Below are 23619 nucleotides of genomic sequence, written 5' to 3'. Positions count from 1 at the left end.
TTACATTGATGGACGCTGTAGGGACTGGTCAAGGTGCTTTAGAACACGTATAGACAAATAGCGCAAGAATCATAAGAAAAACAGTACAGAGTCAGGAGGTAAGTTTTTTTGAAGCTATTGAGCTCACAGCGGTTATGTTTACAGACAGTTTATGACTGAAATGTTGCCTATAACCTTGTTTGAACTCTGGTCTGGATTATAAATTATCATGAACAATATGCAAGCCAATAATATCTTCCATAGCTATGGTACAACAACCATTAATATACAGTGTTATTATGCATTAAGTCACTGTATTTTTGGAAGCAAGGCAATGACAGCTTTGCAGATGGAAGCTCTGTATTGTATCTTTTCTTTTCTATTTTTAATAAATGGCCTTGTGAAATTGTAGGGAGGAGGTTAACGTTTTACTGAATCTTGAAAACAAAGTTTGTGTGACCCAGAGTTTGAAAAACATTGCAAATTGTAGCCACAACCAGGCAGGAAGTTTTCATTTTTCTGATTAAACTGTGACCAAAGTCTGAGGCAAAGTTGTTTCACTGACCTGTTTCAACACTTCACTGTTTTGAACATGAGGGACATAGAAAGAGGTTGTGTTACTTACGAAATGTGGCTGTTGACTGATGTCACATACTCTCTCTATATACTGTATATATACACTATATGCATATATATGTATATATAGAGAGAGTATTAACTGTTTTTTGGCCCTCTGAGAGCAGCAGAAACAGGTTGTAAACACAGCACTGATATGTTACTAACTTCCAAGTTGATATGCAGAAGTTGTTAGCATCCAGCAGCTTTAGAGCGACATTGGCATCTGTGTTCCTGAGCACCTGGAGAACAAAGGCAAGTCCAATCTTCACCAGAATTTTAGCTCAAATTTTTGGTCTCCACCAGCTCCTTATAGAAATGTTTTGGCTTTTGAGCTGCTAAATGCTCCATTTTGTTTATTAGCTAGTCTGCTGTTCAACGCTGGACAGCTTGCTGTTTAGACATCTGAAAACAACAGTGATGAAAGCTGTGAGAGTGAACCGAAACAGTGAGCTGAAAGATGCTGAGACTCTCGAGACCTGAGGGGACCTGCAGAGTTGGTGTTCACATACATTTAGTCACACGATCCATTATTAACATATCTTCCGTTCCTTGCATCAGGCCTTGCTGCACTCTGAAATTTTCTCTCAACAGGACTCATCAGAGGTCTGCGGCATGTCATCGGATTTTATTGTTTAGACCACTAACGAGTGCAGAATTTTAGTCAGAAAACACATTTTGCTGTGTTTTCAATTGTCCTGCAAAAGAGTGATTGATTAACCCTTGTGAAGAGTGAAGTCAGTTTGCTTTGAAAACACTTGTGGAATTCCTTCGAAAGAATCCAATTTGGTTTGGACATGTAGCAGAACACACACACACCCACACACCCACACACACACACACACACACACACACACACACACACACACACACACACACACACACACACACACACACACACACACACACATACATTCCCTCCCACTAAATCCAGTGCCACATCTGCAGACAGTGTAGGAGTGGTTTACAGTAAAACCACCGGAGCTACAGTGAAATTACAGAAGTAAATCAAAACACTCACAGACTGTGCTCGCTCCCAGATGTATCTTTACTTTTGTTTTTAGTAAGAGCGTGGGCAGCTCACATCCCACCTCAGACATCTACTGGGTTTAACACTTTATTGGGAGGACTGGGAAGCTGCAGAGTGGGCACTTCATACGGATATAGAGCTGAACGAAAGCCTACGCTGTGTCTTTAAAAAAAGACCGCTACTTGAATATGTGTTTCACTGACTCAGTTTAAATATTTACTTTTCATGGGTTGTCACCTTTAATTAGACAGTAAATAGGGTCATGAGAGGAGGGATAATTGAGACCAACAGAGGCAAGGAGACAGAGTGAGATGTGAACTGGTGCATGAACTCTGGAAACCACAGTCAGACCTTCACCTTCCAAATGAACAGTAAAGACATGGACATGGAAAAGAATATCTTAAAAAACAAAAGTTTTTTTTTCTGTTGTCACAAAATTCTGTCCAAATCTCACCCACATACGAAGTGCTGCGCATGGCTGTGACGGCAGCATTTTCATTGTCCACTTGGCAATGAAATAGTGTGCAACTAGAGTGTTATTAACAGGTTTTGTTTTTAGTGACCCATAATCCAAACAATAAATCCCACAATGGAAAGAAAAAGTTGTATTTTCAAAGCTTTTTTTTTTTGTATTATCCTCACACAAGAGACCAAGAACATGTCTTTCAGAATTGGTATCTTAAAGAAAGAGCTCCTCCATAATGAAAACGAGTTACATCACCCAAATTGAACAAAACATCTTTCTTCAAAGATGACGAAACACACTCTTAAGAGCGTGTTGGCCGTCAGTGCACCACAGTATAACTGAGGTTAAGGTTGGAATTTTCTGTGCAGTGATGCACATGTTTTCCATGGATTTATTGGAAGCAAGTTTGTAGTTTTTGGCAGAACATTTAGTCTGAGGAGGGTTGGGTGAAAGGGTCCACCTGGCCGATGCCTTTTCGCAGGTACTGATCATATTTTATAGGCTTGCTGTGCTGTAACACGATGTGACTTAAAATGTTCTAAACGTATGCACAGAGACGTCAGGCACATAAAAAGTCTTTGATATAGAAAGAAAAAAGTTCTAATGAACTGACATTTGACCTTCTATCTATCTAACCTTTCGTCTTTCATCTCCCATCTTTCATACTGAGCAGATGTAGGTCAGTGTCAGGACTGTAAGGTTTTTCTCTCCAGAGAGAATAATATGGAGGGTTGTGTTGTGCATGTGAATGTGTGCGTATGCGTGTTCCTCCCATCCTCAGAGGATATCTGTATGTGTGACATGGAAGCTAAGGCCACGTCCAGGAAACAGGTCCTCTGCCCTCCCATCATCCATCACCAGCAACCCTCACAGGAGTCCCACGCGAAGAGAGCAGGCAGATCCAATTTGTTCTTCAAAATTGCAGTCTTGTTTCACAGATATTTTTAAGTTCAAGCAACTTGAGTCAAGTGGAAAGTTGATTCTCACTAAAGGTGCGATTTGCTGGTGGACTTTTCCTGGTGGCGAAATGCGGTGCAGTTTTCTAGCAGTGAGAACACAAACCAAACCAGATAAGGAAAACACTAAACACAAAAGATTCGGGGTATGAAAGGATGGGTGCTGAACTGGCAAGCAACAGTTCCTCTCGCTTGGTTTGATGCCTCTTCATGTGTTCAGATCTGTTCTTAACAGCAGGAGAGAGCACACGCAGATGACGAGTGACGTTCGAGCTTTAGTCATCAATTACGTAATCAAACACCTGCAATTTCCCCGTTGTTTTGCTAAATAACAGCCAAAAACAAAGAACAAATAGCACAAAAGAAACCTTCAAAATGCTGTAAAAGTTGGCGTTCATTTACATATCAGCTGTCTGCCAGACTGACTCATAATGGAGCATCACTTCAGCGGTTCCCGTCATTACACGGCTGCTGTTGCTGTGGAAGAAAGTGATCCCCTTTCAGAGCAGAAAGATGGATCACTTCAAAGAAACAGCCGAGCTGTGGGAGTGACTGAATCAAACAATGTGTACATGAATGAATGGCGAATAGTGTGCTTTTAATAGGGAGGGTGAGGTGGGAATCATATGCTCAGTGCAAATGGGTGTGACTCAAATACTCATATTTTCTCGAAGTCAGAGGATCCTTAAAACTGATCTGAGGCCTGTTGCTGCTGCTGACAAAAGTGTCTGAGGATCTTTTTCTTTTTTTTTCTCTCCAGTCACAAAAGCATGTCTTCAAAACACATAAGAAGAACCCAAACATTGTGCATTATTCACAATGCCGACAGTTTATACACACATTTCCACCTCTAACTGTCGGTTAGCGTAAATACTCCCTTGCTGCAATCTTTTTGTTTTCCATGACATTTTGGGTCTCTCTTTTTTCCACTAAAGTGAAAACACAGATTATTGCCCACATATTGTCTCCAGCCTGGGTCAGGGGGCTTCCAGAAGCTGAGTCAGACCTCTTACTGGAAGCCTCTGAGTCACCCTTCTTCCTCTCCCCCCCAAAGCCACCCCTCTTCTCCACTCCTCATACGTATATCCCACATATCAACTACTCCTCTCATCCTGAACTGTCCTCGTGCTCTCTTGCTGCAGGTCCACCATGCATGTTAACATAAATGCAAAAGGACAGCTAGAGCATGTTGGGATTTGAAGAGGGTTGGTGTTATTCTGCATCTAGATTATTGCTCCTTTTGAACTTTTCCAACATGTAAGTGTGCATGCATTCCTCAGAGAAAAGAATGTCACTATAAAAGCCTCCCACCCCTCTGCCCCAACACCCATTATTCCCTGTCCCCTCCCCTCCCCCGATTCTCGAGTTCTCCCCCTTCTTGTCCCCCTTTCCCGAATCGTAATGATCTCACCCAGCTGTCACTGTGTAATCCCACCCACACTACACACACTACAGCACTAAAGTCTGTTGCTGCTGCTGGTGGCGGCTGACATCATTTGTTTTGTCCGTGTCATCGTTTCCCTGAAATCCAAAATACGCTGCCGGTCTGAAGCTTTTTATGGCATTTTGCTGAACTTTAAGCAAAGTGCTAACTGTCAATGCTCTAAAACGTAAAAATGGAAAAGGAAAAGGGAATAACTTTGTCACATTTTAATTTTATACTGTAGAGTTGGAAATAATAATGATTAGGATTATAATGAGGATTTGGATTATATTGTGCGACTGGGGTTCAAAGCAGAAAGCACAAATCCTATTAATGTGAGACAAACTGAACAAGATTAGTAGGACTAATATGGACAAAATATTACAGACGTAATTCAATATAAAGCAGTACAAGACAGCACCATCACTAATTACTGAATCAAAAATCTAGCTGCTGAAGGAAATATCTGGCTCTTAAGCAGCTAAATGCTCCACTAGCTAGAAGACATTTCACATGGTGAAACACATGTGATTCGATCTGATCACCCAAAACACATTTTCCACATGATTTCAACTAAAGTGCGTCACAGTTCTGAAAGATAGTCAATTTCTTGGAACTGTCTAATATCTGTTACACAACCTTTCATTGCTCAGAGCCTCTCATGATGACTCTTGAGTGTCATACTGAATTTACTATTGTCACATCTTACTGGGCCGAGTAGTATAAATAATGTTAAATTCAATACCTGCTCCCCAGAAAGATCAGCCACTGAACCTGAAGACAAGTGAAGGCAACAAGTGCATCTCTAATACAATAAAAAAAAGTAATTTCTCAATTAAACTATGTCTGTTCCTGACTTATTTACAATTGGATTGCATCACATTTTACCTGGAAACATTCGGATGATAGTATACAACCCTGATTCCAAAGAAGTTGGGATGTTGTGTAAAACAGAATGCAGTCATCTGCAAACAAACTGTTCACCGACAACAGTTTTACAAAGTGTTTCTGAGTCCATGTAGTTAAATCCTATATACAATCATGTGTTCACAAATGGTGAACCTCTCTCCAGCCTTACTTGTGAACCCCTGAGCCTTTCCAGGATGCCCCTTTCATATCCAATCATGACACGATCACCTGTTACCAATGAACCTGTTTACCTGTGGAATGATCCAAACAGGTGTTTTGGAGAATTCCACAACTTTCACAGTCTTAAGTTGCTTCTGTCCCAACTTGTTTGAAACACATCATATTCAGAATAAGCATATATTTACAAAAAAATCAATGAAGTTGCGTAGGTAAAACATTAAATATGTTGTCTTTGTGCTGTTTTCAATTGAGTATGTCAAGAAAGATGAGCAAGAACTAAGAACCAAGGGCAAGACACCTACTGTCATTGTTTCTCCTGATGATGCTTTCAGTGTCTGCTTGAACAATTTCGATGAACACTGTCTGTGTGTGTGAGACCTGTGGGCAAGATGATGAGTGGTTCTCTAGTGGTTTCCATAAATACTGAGCAACTTAAACAAAGTGACCTTTATACTAAATGGCTGCACATCAGCTATGTGCATTTACACAGGAAAACAGATTATTTTTTCAGAACTATTTTCTTTTCACTAATGTTCTGACTGTTTTCTGACACAACAATGCAGGCAGACAAGATGCAGAAAGCGTCCTAAACTCAATAAGCCACCTTTTAACCAATTAAGTGCCTGCAACCAAGTGGCCTCGGCTTGAATCCTGCAGGATGTTCCCCTCCTGTTTCTCCATTATTACATTCTCTCTTGTTAGAGGAAATTACATCATACTAAAAAGACAGTGAATTCTCTTTTCTATCTGAGGTTTGCAACAGAGCAAGGTGACATGATGAATAGAGGACAAACATCCAAGCTGGGAAAGTAACTGTATGCCATACACGTCCATAAAGCACACATTTGGGTGATGTTGGTGGTGTTACCATCATGGTGAGCGCTAGATGAGGTTAATCTTATTTACACTGACATCAACTGAATTCATATGCCACTCGGACACAGAGTCTTCCTCAACAGCACTCTGGCGGCTGTAGGTGTTAAGCAATCAATCAAGAACCAGCAAAAAAGAGGCAAATCTCATGAGCGTCCTCACCAGAGCGTCGCCATGGTCAAGCACCACCGGAAGCACATGTGTATACGTGCGTGCATGGGCGGACTTTGTGTTTCAGCACATTTGTGATCCACACACAGCCGAGTGCAGCCGGAAGCTGTGTGCTCGGGTGCTTGGTGTGGGAGTTGGGTTATTGAAATGAGAAAACCCTGCAGCCTGAAAGACTCAGAGATCAGCTATTCTCGCCTGAGCGGTGATGTGTCAGAATGTAAGAGGCGTCAGTGATCAAAAAATGAGCGCCGCCCACAACTCCAGGGCCTGGCCGTAGTGTATGTCTAACGGTGTGTTTATGTAATTTGATGTTTATGCAATGAAAAGGACTGGACTGTACTGAGGTGGATGGTAGTGGTGCAGTGGTGGTTGAGGGGGTGGGTATAGAGTGCACCCACCTTGCTTTAATTATCATATTTCAGAGGAAATTAGACTGTTGGAGGCAGTGTAGTATATATATTTAGAGTATATTCTAAACATTTACAGAAAGAGATGGGGTGTGTTTTATACTCTGACAGTAAAAGTAAAAAAGTGTCCACAGTCTGATTTTTGCTTTGTTTTAACCTTGTCGTGCCCAAAAAGACCCGCACAGGGCCGAAAGCACACAAGCACAGCAGAATTCACTGTTTATATTCCTGTTGTTTTTGACAACCTACTTCTGATAATCTTCTTGTTTTCACTTCAATTTAAGGATTACGTTGCGTTATGGGTTGAGTAACTTGTGGGTTTGCGAAATCGTTTCAAAACCCCATCGGATATCGAGAAAATCAGTGTCATCAACACTGTTTTTTCTTAATTCCTGAAAAAAAAAAGTTAATGCAACCACATGCAATTAATGCAGTCCCTGTAAATAAAAAAGATCCTGTAAATTACCACTTTGCCCTTACTGCCTGCCGGCTTGAACAGTGTACTCACTACGGCTGAGAGAGTCAATAACTGTGTTTATGCGTTTACTCAAAGCCAGGTACAATTTAACGGTTTAGAAATATACGGTTACAACTAACAGCTATGACCAGGTATAATTACCTGTGACCAACAGTCTGGTGTGAATGACCCAATGTGGTTTTAGAGTGTGTGCATCATACTGCACCTTCACACACAAACATCATATGCAAAAGTGGTAATAGGTGAAATGTAATACGACGTGCAATTGTAAAAAATGACTAAGTGTAATTGAATAAAAGAGATGACACCACCAACAACACTTGATTAATCCTGCCTTAAACTGCACTACTACCAGACAATGACACAACTAAAAGAAAAAGCTTTAAGCCAACGCGTTCCTGAGTCAGGCCAATTTTAAAGATGCGTCCACACACTGCAATCTGATGCTGGAATGAATGGCAGCATAAGGCAGGTCGGCCAAAACACTCCAATGGTCAGTAATGTATTACAGCAAATAACCTTCATATGCAAAAACAATGATACAACAAGCAATGCTATGTCTCAGGACTACTCTTCATAACACCATCATCTTTCTAAGAATATAGATAAAGAATAGCTGCTACATTTCCACTAACATTCCATTAAAAACAGTGCTTCATGACATCATTTTCAACATAAAACCTGACAAACACACACTAAACCAGCTCAGAGGCTTCTGCTCTTTCAAACTCTTCACTTTTAAGTCACTGAGAGCAACTTAGAGCCTCGCACACAATCACATTCCGGGCGGAAACCTTACACCTTCCATATTTCGGCTCTCCAACAAAAACACTCGCTGCTTCTGGCTGTGGTTGAAAAGAAAGAACTCGACGAACGACGAGCCAGCCAATCAAAACGTCCGGAGATTTCGATTTTTCCACTCCTCCACCGCGATTGGTGCGCGCCGCCCCCTGAGGCACCCTCCCCCGCGCTGTGATTGGCCGCTTTTCCCGGCTCTCTGGAAGTCATTTGAATACGCCTCGCTTTGAGGCTCATCACAGCGCCGCTGGTTCAAATTGACTCAACTAAGAGGAACGGAGTACAATGGAGGAGAGCGCGGTGTAGACTCACTGCTGAAAGACTGAACCCACACCAGTGTTTCCACACCGTGCAGCTTTAACCGGATCGGAGATTACAAGTCTGGGATCGTCTCTTATTTTTTTCAGCCAGAGGAAGAGATTGCATTCGGACGTTGAGCTGCATCTCATAAGAGGTAAGTACTTCAGGGTGTGGATGATGGGGTTATTTATAGACACAATAAACTTTATTTTTATGGAAATAAGCTTCATGGTCATAAAGTTTTTGTTTTTGTCTTTTTTGGTAATGTCATGTAACTCCTGGAGACGTTTAATGGGATGGCGTTACCACATTTTACCTCATATAATCAACATTTTTTTAGTCACAAAAGTATGTGTGCATGTTCATTTCATTGCATTTAGGTTTTTAGAAGTCAGGTTTAGAAATGGAAATTCATAAAAAATAAACTTTATACAACAAACAAACAAACAAACTCAAAAGCTTTTGTTCAGTCTGGTGTTATTTGAACAAAAAAACAAGAACTATCCTCCCTTGTGTCCATGTTCCTGCTACATTTGTTGTTGTTATTGTTTACCACCCATGTGAGTTTATAATTAGGCTGGCTGTCAGACACAAACAAACCTTACTCACCAGCACCTGTGATGGGACTGTGGTTACACAGCATGGCGTTTTCACAGTCAGCTTTTACTTTTACTGTGTTGTGACTCAGTTAGAAGCCCATAATGTAGACCAGGCATGGTGGGCTGGTGTGTGTATGTGTGTGCGAGAGAATAACAGATTGTGTATGAGTCTGTAGGGAAAAGAAAAAAGAGTGAGAGAAAGTGTGTGTACTTCTGGCCAAACAGACTTTAAACAGCTTTATTCCCTCCACACCTCTCTATATAGACCAATGGACTGTTAACTCGATGAAATGAATACCTCCATTCCCCCTGACTTTGCAAGCTTACCTGACATGCTCCTTACATAAACCTCAAATTAAACAGTTTAATAATTAACACAAAGGCAGTTTGGGGAGCACAAGCCACATTCGGGGGTTTCGGCTGATCAAGTGCAGTTTGTTTCCCAACTTTAAATCTACTATAAAATGCTCCTGTTGTGCTGTGAGGCGGTGGCTTGTGGGACCTGTGCGTTTATAGACAGCAGAAAATGTGTGTGTGTGTGTGTGTGTGTGTGAGTGTGAGAGAGCTTAGCTTTACTATATCCCAGCAGCACAGATAATGTGTCTTTATCCTTTCTGACTCTAGGTTAATACTGTACTAGCCTACCAGATCATACTAGGGACAGGTGTGTGTGTGTGTGCGTGAGCGTGTGCTTGTTTGGCCCTGTGGGCGTGTGCGTAGAGCCTACACACAAAGAAATGCATGCTTGAATGCAGTGTGTGTGGGAATAAAAGATGAAAAACAGGACCAGCAGTGGGTGAATTGTACTCCACATATCTCTCCAGCCAATCTGAGCGTGGTGTCTGTATCCGGCTCTGTTTGCCTGTCTATCAGATTTCGTTGCAGGTGCAGCCTTTTAAACTGGTCAGCGGGTCCCAGCGTCTGGTGTTTTGACAGCGGCTGCAGGCCTCGTCTGACCCCGTGCGCTTACTCGAGCATGAGGGGAGCGGTTTGTTTGAGCTCAGCAGTGTTTCCTAACCTTAGTTTGGCTCGTTCGGGCAGGTGGTGATGACGATGGAGGCCTGGTGGTTAAGATCTCAGACCTCAGACTCGAGAGCTGTGGTCCAGGTTAAGGGTGTTGGATTGAATAGTCAGCTAGAAGAAAATTCAGCTGCTTATTCATAAGTTCTAAAAGACAGAATAAAGACAGGCAAGTCCATTATGTAAGTGGACTCAAGTATGGTGGCAAACGTTATTTTAACTATCGATGATTATGTTTAAAGTTTAAAAATGTCAGAAAATAGTGAAAAATGTCCTTTTCCGTTTCCTTGATGTTTTGCTTTGTTTGACCAACCTTGCAACATTCAATTTATGCTCACATAAGCTAAAAAGAAGACACAAATCTTTACATTAGAAGAGTGTAATGTTTGTAATGTTTGACATTTTAAATATATTTTATTGCTGAATGAAAAACATACTCATGGATTTTCCTGCATAGAACATTTTAATGCCCGTTGATCAAATTCTGCCCCACGGTTGCTAAAACTTGTCAATTTCTGCGGGGGTAAAAAGAGCGTTTCTTCAGAACACCTCTGCCAACTGTAATGTCAACAAGCAGAATCAGTGCAAGGTGGTGTCAGGTGAAAGGTGACGTAGCCGGATCGTGACACACCAGCTAATTAAAACTATGAAGGTGGGGTGAGTTAGTCAGGTCTGGTGGTATTTGAAGGTTTCAGCTGGCCACACTGGCAGCACTTCATAAAATTAAGACCAGACTGTCCTCGCTCCATGAATTGCAGCATCATATATTCATCTTAGTCGACCTAAATGGCATTCTGAAGTGAAGTAAAGTCGCTACTCCTGTCACAGGAAGTAACAAATCAAAGTTTGGGAGTGAAGGCTTTTGAGCCGCAGTGAGTAAAGCCCTCTTTGCAGAGAAAAAATGAACTGACTAATGTAAGATCTCTTCCCTCCCTGTCTTTGTTTTTCTTAGTGCTCTGCGCGGTTCACTGAGCTGGTCTTCCAGCATTTCAGAGTCTGGCAATGAGCTGTTGAAAGGGTTAACTCTTGTACTTGTTTAGTGTGCAGCTTTCACAAAACTAGGAGTAAGTGATGCGAGCACATCCTGTACTTTAACGTGCTTTATTGTGACAAATAAGGCTGACTGCGAAGGATTTGCCCCCCAACTCCTGACCTGCTGCAACTTATTAGTGTCAAAGTACATCAGGTACAAAGTAGAACAAAGATAGCACTGCATTACGTTGGCCTTTTACTACTCTGATAAATAGTTTTACAGGTCCTGTTATCAGCTGCTTTGCTCTCACGCCATGTGGTCACGTTGTTTTAACCTACATGCTGAAGTCAGTCCATTAAAAGCAGCTTGGCATCCCTATTGTTAACGCAGATTATGGCACGTATCAGGAGCTCCATTGGTTGCTTTCCAATAAACTGGGCAGAATATCCCAATTGTGATAAATTAGTCAGTAATTTAGTTGATTTCATAGTGCTTTAGATACGTTAGATAACTTCACCCTCGCATGACTTGAAAGATGCTGTAATGTTGAATTGTTTTCTAGTGACTAGTCCTGCTTAAAGGCTTCAAATTTGATTAGACAGCTCAAAAAGCAGGAGCCCCTGCAAACAGATCTTCTCTTGTTCCTCTCAGCTCCTGCTGTGGTGGAGCATCAGGGGGTTTCGGCACTGACTATTATTAGGTCGGTGTGTGCGTAGATGCTCACAGGGGTCAGTTAGCTTTGAATAATGACAATTTAGACTGGCCAAGTTAGCTGCAGACTGCTTAGACGTGACATTGCTTGATTATGCTGTGCTTGTATTTCCCCTTACACTAAATGAGAGCTGACCTTGAGGCCCTTGAGACCCTTGAGACACGTGCCATTATATCTGCTTATGTCAATATATAAGTTTCGATATGCTCCTTCACTGAAGCCATCAAGACACATTCCTGTATTTTTATTGCACTTGGCAAATAAAAGTGGTGGCCTTATGGTGCATTACCTCACATTAGATGATGCATGGCAAGGTGTAATAAGAGTTCACACCTTTCAGAAGAAGGAGAAAGTCTACAATACTGGTTCGACTGATGTGAAAATGATCCCAGCCTCAGTTCGTGGAAAAGCAGGGCGTCATATGTCCCGGCGGTGGCGAGCAGAGTGTGTGAAAGCTGCTGTGTGTGTCTGATCTGCTGTGATCTGCTCTGATCTCTTCCTGGGGGTCTTTGTGTGGCTGTTAATGCCATGACAGGATAGATAATACCTCTATTGTTGAAGACCTCCCCCTCGTTCTCCCCCGCCCGTTATAACCGGCCTCAGCGTGGCAGGGTGTACCTTTTTAAAATCACATTATGTGATTTAGGAAAAAAAAAAAAACAGTCCAGCAAAGGTTGAAAAATTGAGGTTTTCAGCTCTGGAACCAACTGGAGTGAAGTTGGTCTTAAACCAGCTGTGATTGTGATAATCTGCAGGGATCCAAGAGGGAAGACGATCCAGCTGCAAAACAAATGGATTAACACTTCCCACTAATCAGTTTATTCTTGTCAGGTCCAAAAATTCTCGAAAAATCTCTTCAGACATTTCATAAAACGCTAAAACTAAAGCCAGACAAAAGGTACAGTAGGATATTTGACAGCTGTCACATTCACTGAAACCATCGAATCATGTCTCTTTGAAACAGTTTGTACAGATTTCACTGGTTCGAAGCCATTAGCAGATGATATTTTGCCTGCAGCTCCATCAAACATTCAATTACTTTTAACCTTTTGATGAACCGGGCTGTGACATTCAGGCACCGCAGACTACAGTCTGTGCCATTTGTCAGCACGGGAGATATTGTCTGTTGTGCCACATTACAAAACTGATGCCAGATAAAGGGAAAATGCAAAGCACACATGAAACAGTATTCTTGTGGTTTTGTTGGTACGACGTTTGAACGAATCTTTACATTTCTGCCTTTTCCTCTGTTTTCTATTCCCACATCAAACCTCCTTGTAAGGCTGCAATTTTTCAAAGTTTACAAACAAGAGAATTTAAACAATGCTCTCAATATGAAATTATGCTCCCAACGCCATCATTAAGTCGTCCATAGAGAGTCCAACCTATGATTTAGAGCGAGTAAAATTTCAGTGCTGCAGCACGGCAGCCGCAAACGAGCCAAAGGGTCAACTTTTCAGGAAGCCAGTCTGGAAAAACCGAGATTGGTTTTAAAATTTTGAGACGTGTTTTCCATTTGTGTGAGGTCACTTTTCAATGCGAACACGAGCTTGGAGACAGAAAACAAACAAAAAAAAACGGCATCCAAACTGGAGCAAGTATCAGTGGATTCTTATCTCAGCTTGACCAGCAGAGCTGCGCTGTTCCCGATCGCATATTGTAAGTTTAGGAAGGTGAAGCCACTGTAATCTTTTAACCGAGTTAGAAGGAAAACAGCAGGCAGAGATCACAGAGTTCAGAAGACGGGCTGGCACTGGACTGGCTTACACTGGCGTGACGCCAGGCGCTGTGGTACACAAGAGTGTGCGTGTGTGTCGCTCAAACCATCATTTGTTTATGTGTGACATGTGTGTGTGTTTGGATTGTACCGGCATGGGGCTAGGCGCCATGGTGGACAAGGGTGTGTGTATGTGTGTGTAAGATGTTGGCTCAGGCAGACACTCCTCTGCCGGCGCTGTGATGGACAAACAAAAGTCTGCTGGATTCCTGCGGGGTTTTGTTTTCTGGCACAGTGTACGTGCATGTGTATACGTCGATGTGTGGGGTACATATGTGTGTGTGTGTGTGGCTTGAATTACCCTGGCATGTGGTTCCTAGACAGACAACAGTAGCAGGATAAAGATGGCTCCAGAGTTAAAGCACGCCTTGGTGGTGATCTGGGATCAGCTTACCTACCTCAGATCCAATTATCTCCACCATTACGGCAAAAAAAATCATCGCTGCCTTGAGATCATCCATCTGTTGGCCTATTTTTTTTCCTTATGCAGCCCTGATGGCGAAAAGTTAGCTAAAGCACAAGACAAAATCTGCATTTTGAAGTCGATTTGTAAAATTTTTCACCAACAAATAACCTTTAGGGAAAGTGGATTTCACAATCTTTCAACAGTTCAAAGTCAAAACAGTAAACAGAGGAGGGTAAAATTATGTGATTAAGTATAATTACTTTCACAGACAGGTCTAACTCTCTGCTTTGCGTGATCGAGTTGCTCAAACAGTTATTTTCACAACATGCGAACGCAACAGAAACACTCCCAGGGAGTGAGGGGGGGTTGTGTCGTAGTATAAAAGCACAGTGTGCTGACTGTTGCACACGTTCTTCATCTACAGACTCATTTATTACTACGTGCTGGTCCCTGCTTCTTCAGTCTGTGGATGGCTGCTTTTAAATAAACTGAATAGATGTGGGTTTTAGAGTGCCAAAAAAAAAAGCAAGGAAGAAATTGATTCATTCAGGGAACAGTCATACGGCGTCATTCACACCTTCTGACGGGTTGGGCAATGACAAAATGTGCTCTGAGACAATGTGAATTTGTCTGCACTTGCTTGGTTGCTACACTTTTCTGCTCGATGTAGGTCAGTGGTTCCCAGAGCAAGATAAATCTGAGTGGTCATGAGATGAGTAATTACAACAAAAACTATATTTATTGCACTGTTCTTGTGAAATACTACTAATGAAATAATAAAGTTATCCTTCAGGCTACCAGAAATCACTCATAAGATAGTGAATATTGTACTGTTTTAGACAAGGTGAGGGGTCACAAGTGGATGTGGCTTAGTTTTAAGGGGATACAGGCCAAAAAGGAAGCACTGCATTAGACTAGATTAGGGCAGTGTTGCGAGTCTGCTTCATTGGTTTTTATATGATTTTTGCATCTATGTGATGAAATACCTTGATGTATTACAACAGGGATGCAATCTCTCACTCGACTGAGGTATTATATCAACATCATGGCCTGAAAGTGCATATTGCATGTTAGGGGATTTGGTCCATACACCCCACTCCTAACCTCCTCCTGTCTTTTCAACAGGTCATCATGCCCCCCACAACACCGTATGCCGGAAAGTTCAACTCTTACGGCAACAACAACAGCCATCCTCAGCCTCACAGCCCGTATCGCAGCGGCACCGCCCCGAAGCCCGCGAAGGAAAACGTCTACAACGGCGCCTACTCTTCCTCAGAAAACCCCTACGACATACCACAGCCGCACAGTTCGTACCGCAGCTCTTCTGTCTCCTCTGCCGCCACTAAGGAGCATCACTACAAGAGCAGCTGCGCCGTGTCGGACAACCCGTACTGCTCACCGCCGCCCCACAGCCCGCGGCAGCACAGCACTTCCTGCCCTGGACGTGCGTACCGCCACACCAGCAGCAGCAGCGGCAGCGAGCAGTCGTGTCGTAACAACTCAACGAAAGGCCGACTTTACGGACACGGCATCACCGCTAGCTATGGGGAGATGTGTTACCATGACAACAGTTTGGTTTCCGCATCCCTCGAGGCGCTGATCCAGCACCTGGTCCCCACAGTCGACTACTACCCTGATGTAAGGAAGCTCCTCTAAATGTTGTGGTAGTAGTTGTGAGCAGACCGCCTGTGTCACCCTTTCTCGTCCTCTGTCGTATCTCTGAGAGCTGTTTTCTTCCCTCGTCATCAGAGGTCGTACGTGTTCACCTTCCTGCTGAGTTCACGCCTCTTCCTGCACCCGTACGAGCTCATGACCAGGGTTTGTCACCTGTGTGTGGAGCAGCAGCGGTCTGGAGACGCCCTGCTGGATAAGGTGGGCGGATTACATACACACACGCACAGACCCACACATTTGTGTACATACCCAATGAGGTCTAATTATTCCTCTCTGTTTCACTCACCCACAGAAACTCACACCCACCTTAACGCTGTTACACTCTCTCACCCACACACACACGCACACAAACCTCTGTCATTCTTTTTTTGGAGAAAATATTTATTGACAATTTCATAAGCAAAATTAAAATGAAGGGAGCACATTTAATGGGAACAATAAAGCAAATGAACAAATAACAGCAGCACATTTTCTCAGAAGGACAGACCACAGTGGTGACTTTTGTGCTCTCTGAGAGCTTTAGGTTTTGTCTCAACTGATTACATCCACAGTTGCTATAGAATTATGGAACATCTACTTGACTCTTGACGTGATGTTTTCTTAGATCCGTTTCCGTGAGGTGGCTCCGAAGCTGGTGCAGCTGCTGACCGAGTGGACGGAGACGTTTCCATACGACTTCAGAGACGAGAGGATGATGCGTTGCCTCAAGGACATGACGCACCACGTGGCCCGTGGCGACGAGGCTGGTGTAAGTTCTGCTCTGTAGTTACATTTCAAAACAGTTTTAAACAAAGAACACGTGGGCAAATGTGGAGAGCGATATGTGGCAAGAGTGATTTCTGTTGGCCACTAAATCCAGCAAACCACTCTCAGACTCATGAAGAATAACACATCTTGAGCCCCTGGAATGATTATAAGTGGCGAAACTAGCCCAAAGCTAATTGCTGCTGATTTTAGCTCAAATCCGGCCGAGGTTGCACCCCCACGTCCTAACCAAATAAGGCGGTCAGAACTGGCTTACATTTGGTAGCAAAGTAACACAAAGTAGTCTCAGTCAGCCCAACTCAGCTAGCTGCCATGCTAACCTCTCAAACCATCATATTCATTTAACATTTTTTAGCCATGCTAGCGGCTTGTACTTTGATAAATGGCCAAATACCTAAAAAATTGTGACATTCCCATCAGCTTGTGCTTTTTTGTGTTTAGTGCTAATTAGCAAATGACGACATGCTAATGCTGAAAAACATTATACCTGTTCAGTATCAGCATGTTAGCTGTTGTCACTGAGAGCAGATTAGCATGCTTGTGGTAGTATTTAGCTCAAAGCAGCCTCACAGAGCTGCTAGCATGGCTGTAGACTTGTTTATGGCTGCAGTCTGGACAAACGTGTACGTGAGTCTGTAGTTTGAGCTGGTTAATGAAGGAAATCTGAACGGGGTGACCTTGTCTGGGATCCTATCGAGCCAAAGTCTGTGCATGTGTTGGGATTCCTCTGGTCTTAGTCAAGTGAGAGTTTCATGTTCCTCTTTTTGCGTCATGCGTGTTGATTTGCGTCATGTTTGTGTCGTGCCTCCAGTACTCATGGCGAGCCATGCAGCAGATGACCCAGCGGCTGATCAAACGTCTGTCTGCCCTCGGCCAGTACGAGGAGGCCGTCGCCGCGCTCAACGCCGTGGCGATGGAGCGTCCCGCATCCCTGAAGAGCAAACAAGCCTCGGGCCAGCGAAGCGACGTAATGAGCGTGTGTGACGACCCATTCATCCTCGCCCAGCAGCTCACACACGTCGAACTGGTAGGAGGCGCCCAGATTTTGGACTCGTTTTTATGTAGTAATGTGTCATAAGTCTCTCCTGTGTAACCCTCTGCTGTTGTGTCAGTGATGAAACAGCCCTTTTTTTTCATGAGTGCTGCTTTACAGGCCTTTTTCACTCATCTAAATATAGCAAGTTTATTATTTGGTGGTGTATAACAGTGTTTCAGATCACTCTTAATGAAACTGTTAAACTGCTAAGTTGCCTTCTATTCGTTGTGTGCTCTGTGTGTGTTTTGACCTTTTGTTTTATGATAGTTATTTCTTGGTTTTATTGTCTTGCCATAAACCACCTTTGTGCGGTCTGTTTTGGTGTGGCAGCGATGATATAGAAAGTGTATGAACACTGTAATTTTATAGAAAGATAAATGGCTTTCAGCCACGTGTCGTCTTATGTATCACTGCCATCGCTGTCCTGACGATTTTCTCTCCCTGTTCTCTGCCTATCAGGACAGACTGAGTTTCATCGGTCCTGAGGAGTTCATCCAGACATTCGCCATGAAGGATCCTCTGGAGAACCATAAGGTACAATTGAGTTTGAATGAATGCCATGTATTAGCTTTGTCTCATAGCTTGCAGCATTTCTCGTCGCTTTATTGAGACCATAACCCTGTGAGGTAGTTAGTCACTGAACATTATCATAAACCAGATAACGTGTTTTTGGCTTCTGGAATTTTATGTCACTCATTAAAAGGATTTGTGAATGATTAAAGCAGTCTCTCCACTACAAGATTCAGTGATCACATTAGATGAACTAGCTCCAGTCTGAATTGGCAGATTGATGGATCTAGCAGCTACGACTAGCTGCACAGTGTGAAGACGGCTTAAGAATACATCAACATGACCTGTTTTTAATTATCAGCATCAAAGGAATGATACAGAAAAGCCTCAGATTGTAGTCATTTTTAACTCATTCCTTATTATTTTGATTTCAAGTGCCTTCATTTTAGATCTGCTTTGAGTGCAATTTGTGGTCTGCTTCACTTCAAGTTAATTTGCTTTAGAAACCACATGAAAGATCCGACTGGGAGATTTTGTGCAGCGTTTTTGGGGGGGATTTGGCTTTTGAAATGCATCAAACACATGATGAAAGGGCCATTCTGCGTACGTCTAAGTGTATCTGAAGGGCTGTTTCCCTCCTAAGTGGCCCTGTGAGTCAGCTGAAGGGTCGTTTTCAATCAGTGATGCTTAGAACAAGCTTTCAGCCGCTGTTTGTGACCGCGCTGCCTCACCGGTGCTACGCCACTTATATAAGATCCACTTTGTGTAAAAGAGCGGTTGAGTCAGCGTAAGGGGTCCTGGAGTGTAGAAGGGAAGTTTGGAGTGGAGTGGGCTGCCGGTGTTGTGTAAGCATTTAATAGAGCCATGAATCTCCGGATTACATCATCACAGCCAAGTCAAGGTTATTTATACAGAGCTTTTACAATGTTTATTTATATAAAAGTGCCCCCGGCAAACAGGTTCATCACTGAGTGTCTAACAGGAAATCGAAAGCAGATGTAAATGAGATGAAAATAACAACAGACACGTCACTGTGCAGGTCCACAGGTTGTGTGGGTTGAAGGCTGTCAAGATCCATTTGAAAAGGAAATCACAGAGTGGCACATTTATCTTTTCATCCACTTAATTATTGGACACTCTCAAGAAAATTAGGATGCAGAATTTCATTGAGCTGAGCAGAATTTGTCCTCTTACAAATTACAGTGTGTTCCAAATGCCCAAAAAGATCATCATAGATTATCATAACAAAAAGCAGCCTGAACTCAACATCCACTTACTCACTGGCTTTCTCTTGGTCGTCCTCAGCGGGTCGAGTTAGCTTTATATTTGCTGTGTATTGATACTCCTCAGTACTCTTGACCAAACCTCATCTGCTGAGGAAACCATGAGGTGCAGTTGAAAGCTTCAGAAAATGCTAGCAAGGGTACTTAGCGTCATTTCTTCCATTTATCACACAGATACGTTATACATTTGTATATTTAGAGATTTAGAGGAAAGAAAGGCTTGAGTAGGATTCAAATCTTGGCGCTGAGGCAGCGGCAAGACTCCTTCTACCCAAAATCCCTTGATACTGTATTTTTTTTCTGGATGGTTCACTAAAACAATGACATACTGACAGAAACATGATTGAGAAAGACTGATAAAAACACTAAGAAAAGCATCCTTTTCACTCTGTGGGCTTGTATGTGTGTTGATAATGTTATCTCCCTCCTTTTTGTTAGGGTTTCTTCCGGAAGCGTAAAACCAGTAACCTGGAGGCCTACGTCAACTGGTTCAACAGACTGAGTTACCTGGTGGCCACAGAGATTTGCATGGTACGTGTTTTACACGCACCAGAGCTCTTGTTGTTCACTGGCAGGTTCCAGTTTTAAGTCTATCCAGCCATTTATATCTGACAAAACGTCAAAATCTCAAACTTCTCCTGCAGCTTAAACAAGATTTGCCTTCTGCACACATGCTCATTATGCTCTGAAAACATGTATCTATAAGAAATAATTTACGTGAACATTGTACTCATATTTCACGGCCAGTGATCAAGGAGTCTTTGATTCACTTCCTGTTGTGTTCTTTCATTACAGCCAGTGAAGAAGAAACACAGAGCTCGGATCATAGAATTCTTCATTGATGTGGCTCAGGAGTGTTTCAACATTGGCAACTTCAACTCCCTCATGGCCATCATCAGTGAGTGTTGGACAGAAAAACGTACAAAAACTGGCTTTTCATCAACAGACAATTAAAAACCGCCCACATGCTGTTTTGAGTGATGGGTGATTTCTGGGGAGTGAAGTGCAGAATCACCACGGTGCTTAAACCTGTGTCAGCACACATTAAAGAAAGTAGAAATCCTGCAGCAGCTCACGCAGATCACATGCTGCTGAAGGCGCTTGATATTTCTGAAATGATTTTAATGGCTTCCACTTAAATCAGTAATTAACATTCTTCTTGAGTTCAGAAACCATTTGTGACAGCTTGTTTTTGAAACAGGGGACGCAGTTAAAATGTAGTTACCACTATGTCTTTGTCCTTTAGCCAATAATCAAATTCAATAAGGTGTACAAATAGAGTGCCAGCTCAAGTTTAGGCTAACGCTAAGCAGTTCATGGAAGCTCAAACTGAATAAGTGGAGACTTGAAGCTGTCCAGCCTGCTCATTTTCCTCACGCTGCCTCTGTAAATACTCATACTGTCTCTTTCTTTCAGCTGGGATGAACATGAGTCCTGTTGCCAGATTGAAGAAAACCTGGAGTAAAGTCAACACTGACAAGTTTGAAATCCTGGAGGTGAGAAAACCTGCACACATCAGTCATTCTTGTACTCACGTGCACCAGCGGACTGAAGATTTTATGCTGGGATGTGCGTGCATGTCTTCACGTTTGATCAATGTCTGCTCTGTCTGACCTCATGCAGCACCAGATGGATCCCTCAAGTAACTTCAGCAACTACCGCACTGCGCTCCGTGGCGCCACCCAGAGGTCTGAGACTGCACACAGCAGCCAGGAGAAGGTAAGAGAACCCACAGGACACTTAGAAATTAAAAAAACAATAAATATCCCAAATGTAAAATGTCAATATAAACTGTTGCCTCTTTCCTCCAGATTGTGATCCCGTTCTTCAGTCTCCTCATTAAAGACATCTACTTCCTGAATGAAGGCTGTGCCACCAGGCTGGCCAACGGTCACATCAACTTTGAGGTCAGTCCAAGTAAAGATATTTGTTTTAAAAAGATGCCTTCAGTGTCTGAATGAATCAGACTGAGGTCTGTGCCTGTGTTTTAAACTTTAAACACAGAAAGAGCTGATAATTTACTGTGAGATTATGTAACACTACACACTGATAGTTAAGGCTTTCACATGTGATGTAATCGCTCCCCCTTCTGACTGAAAAGAGAATTTCAGTGTGGAGACCCTTTGTATTTCCACAATCCATGAGAGCCAGTCAGACACATATTGTTAAATTTATGTCATAAAGTCTGTTGTTGCTGTGTCTCAACAGAAACTGTGGGACCTTGCAAAGCAGGTGAGCGAGTTCCTGGTTTGGCGTCAGGTGATTTGTCCATTTGACAGAGACCGCCGCATCCTACAGTACCTCGTCACCACGCCTGTCTTCAGCGAAGATGGTCAGTGTGCGATCTGCTCCGCTTTCTATAGAAATCACACAGCCAGCCTGTTTAGGAGAAAACATAGGAATGATGCAGTACAATACAATATAGCTTCTCTTTTTCAACTTTTTCACTTTTGACTGTTTGCCAGCAAGTGCGAGAGCAAACTCAACTCAGGTTTTGTCTTGTTTTATCGCTGCAGAGCTGCATCTGGCCTCATATGAGAGTGAAGGACCTGAGAACAACATGGAGAAAGACAGTCGTAGGTCTCTCAGGTGAGTGTCCACACTTGAAACAATCAAACCACCTCAACAGTAATGTATAATAAATCAATTAACATAATTAATTAATTACCTACGTTCTGTTTTGCAGATCTTCCCTCCTACATCGAGAGAATCGAACCTAAGAGAATGACAATCCCCCCACTCAACACACTGTAAATGAACGAGGTGTTTTACAGGTTCCTCAGTATTATCCTATGGACACATTTTTACATCCCCTCGGCCAAATGTTAGGTCTCAGACAAACACTGATCTACAGGGTAACAAACGCAGCTGGACCCATATTCTCACAGAGTAATATGCTCTCAAAGAGCATAAATGATTCAGAAATCAGATACTGTTCCAGTCCTTGATGAGATCCATCCAGTGCCAAAGCACCTCAGTGCTGAAGTTATTACTACAACCCTCTGCCTTGCAAGCATTCATGGACTGAAACCATTCTTGAAACTAATGAGTCCTAAGAGGAGCTCGGATTACCGATCTGTCATCACCTTCAACATCAGCTCTGCCCAAAGGCACTTAGAGGATTTCAGACTGCAGAACATGTATGGATTCTGGTTATATCTCCAGTGGACCTCCATCATGGCGTCACCGGCCTCATGCTATGGAAGCACAAAGGGCTGGTTTTGTCTCTGAATGAACCCAATTGGTCACATCACAACATTAGCACTGCCTCTCTGCTGAGTTCAGTCAAACAGGAGAGAGAGAGAGAGAGAGAGAGAGATCCACTCTGAAAGCAAGAGTTGATTATCATTGATTTGTATTATAAATAATGGGCTAACAACTGCTTTTAGAAGTGGTGTTGTCTGCATTGTTGTCTTGTTGAGTGCATGATTTGGCAGCAACTGTACCACATCCAGTCCATCTGCTCTCAGTTTGCACACAGCAGCAATGTCCGGCTATTTCGCAGCCATTCGAGCCGCCTTTTATCTAATTAAACATATAATGCAAGCCAATGCATCTGCTCCATATTTCCAAACCCGCTTTACAGACACTGTTTTCATCAATCGTGCTATTTGGTTCTAAACATATTGTGAGGTGTGCACTTTGACTGCGTATTGGTGATGCAAAATTGTGCTAATCATGCAAGTTAAATCAAATGCACTTCAGTGGGTTCTTGCGTATTGTATTATAGGATATGGTGACTCCTATTTTAAGGCGTCTTTCTATACAGTATTATGTTGTATTTTGTATCAGAAGGCTAAAAAAAGGTTTTTTCTTTGTGTACTTTCTCTGAAGTTTCACCGTGAGCTTGTTGCTGGTTGGCTGGCTCTGCGTTGGTAAGCTATCTTGTTAATACAGCACCAGTTCGTGTGTGACAAAGAAGTGTTTTGGGTGTGAGTGAAGCACAAATTGGTGTGTGTGTGTGTGTGTGTGTGTGTGGGTGTGCAGCTTAGATACAAACAGGATCCTCATCCTCCTCTTCATCTCATCTGTGATGATGTGAGCGTGATGTGATCCTTTCAAAACTGCCTGTGAGTGAACGTGATGCTATTTTTATGTTTTAAAAAAGCTCATTTTATGTTTCATTCTATAAGTGTTTCACATGTATGCTTTTCCAATCTTGTTTTTTCTTTGTGTATCATTTGTGTTACCGGTCAGGGTACTTGTACTGAAGGTCTTTGTGAAAAGAGAATTATATTTTTTCTTTCAAATAAACAGAATAACTGAGTCATGTGTTCTT

General features: G+C 42.6%; 1 protein-coding gene across 3 annotated transcripts; it reads left to right on the top strand.

Annotated features, from left to right (window-relative positions):
* The first annotated feature begins 8520 nt into the window (after positions 1 to 8520).
* On the top strand, positions 8521 to 23609 carry LOC139348499 (ras-GEF domain-containing family member 1B-B-like). Of its 3 annotated transcripts, none has more exons than XM_070988675.1 (14): positions 8521 to 8739; positions 15198 to 15710; positions 15822 to 15944; positions 16351 to 16494; positions 17323 to 17538; positions 18007 to 18081; positions 19779 to 19871; positions 20136 to 20238; positions 20757 to 20836; positions 20964 to 21059; positions 21152 to 21247; positions 21549 to 21672; positions 21857 to 21929; positions 22027 to 23609. In XM_070988675.1, exons 2-14 carry the CDS (start codon positions 15204 to 15206, stop codon positions 22058 to 22060), a joined length of 1764 nt encoding a protein of 587 aa, XP_070844776.1. In that variant the 5' UTR covers positions 8521 to 8739; positions 15198 to 15203; the 3' UTR covers positions 22061 to 23609. The 3 variants fall into 3 exon arrangements, with proteins under 3 accessions (XP_070844776.1, XP_070844777.1, XP_070844778.1); XM_070988676.1 differs by having other exon boundaries at positions 8568 to 8739; positions 16351 to 16488; XM_070988677.1 differs by lacking the exon at positions 22027 to 23609 and having other exon boundaries at positions 8568 to 8739; positions 16351 to 16488; positions 21857 to 21933.
* The last annotated feature ends 10 nt before the right edge of the window (positions 23610 to 23619 follow it).

This window comes from Chaetodon trifascialis, chromosome 20 (assembly GCF_039877785.1).
Source record: "Chaetodon trifascialis isolate fChaTrf1 chromosome 20, fChaTrf1.hap1, whole genome shotgun sequence".
Classification (NCBI taxonomy): domain Eukaryota; kingdom Metazoa; phylum Chordata; class Actinopteri; order Chaetodontiformes; family Chaetodontidae; genus Chaetodon; species Chaetodon trifascialis.
Note: the sequence above shows the minus strand (reverse complement) of the source record. Positions and strands in the feature narration are given on the sequence as shown.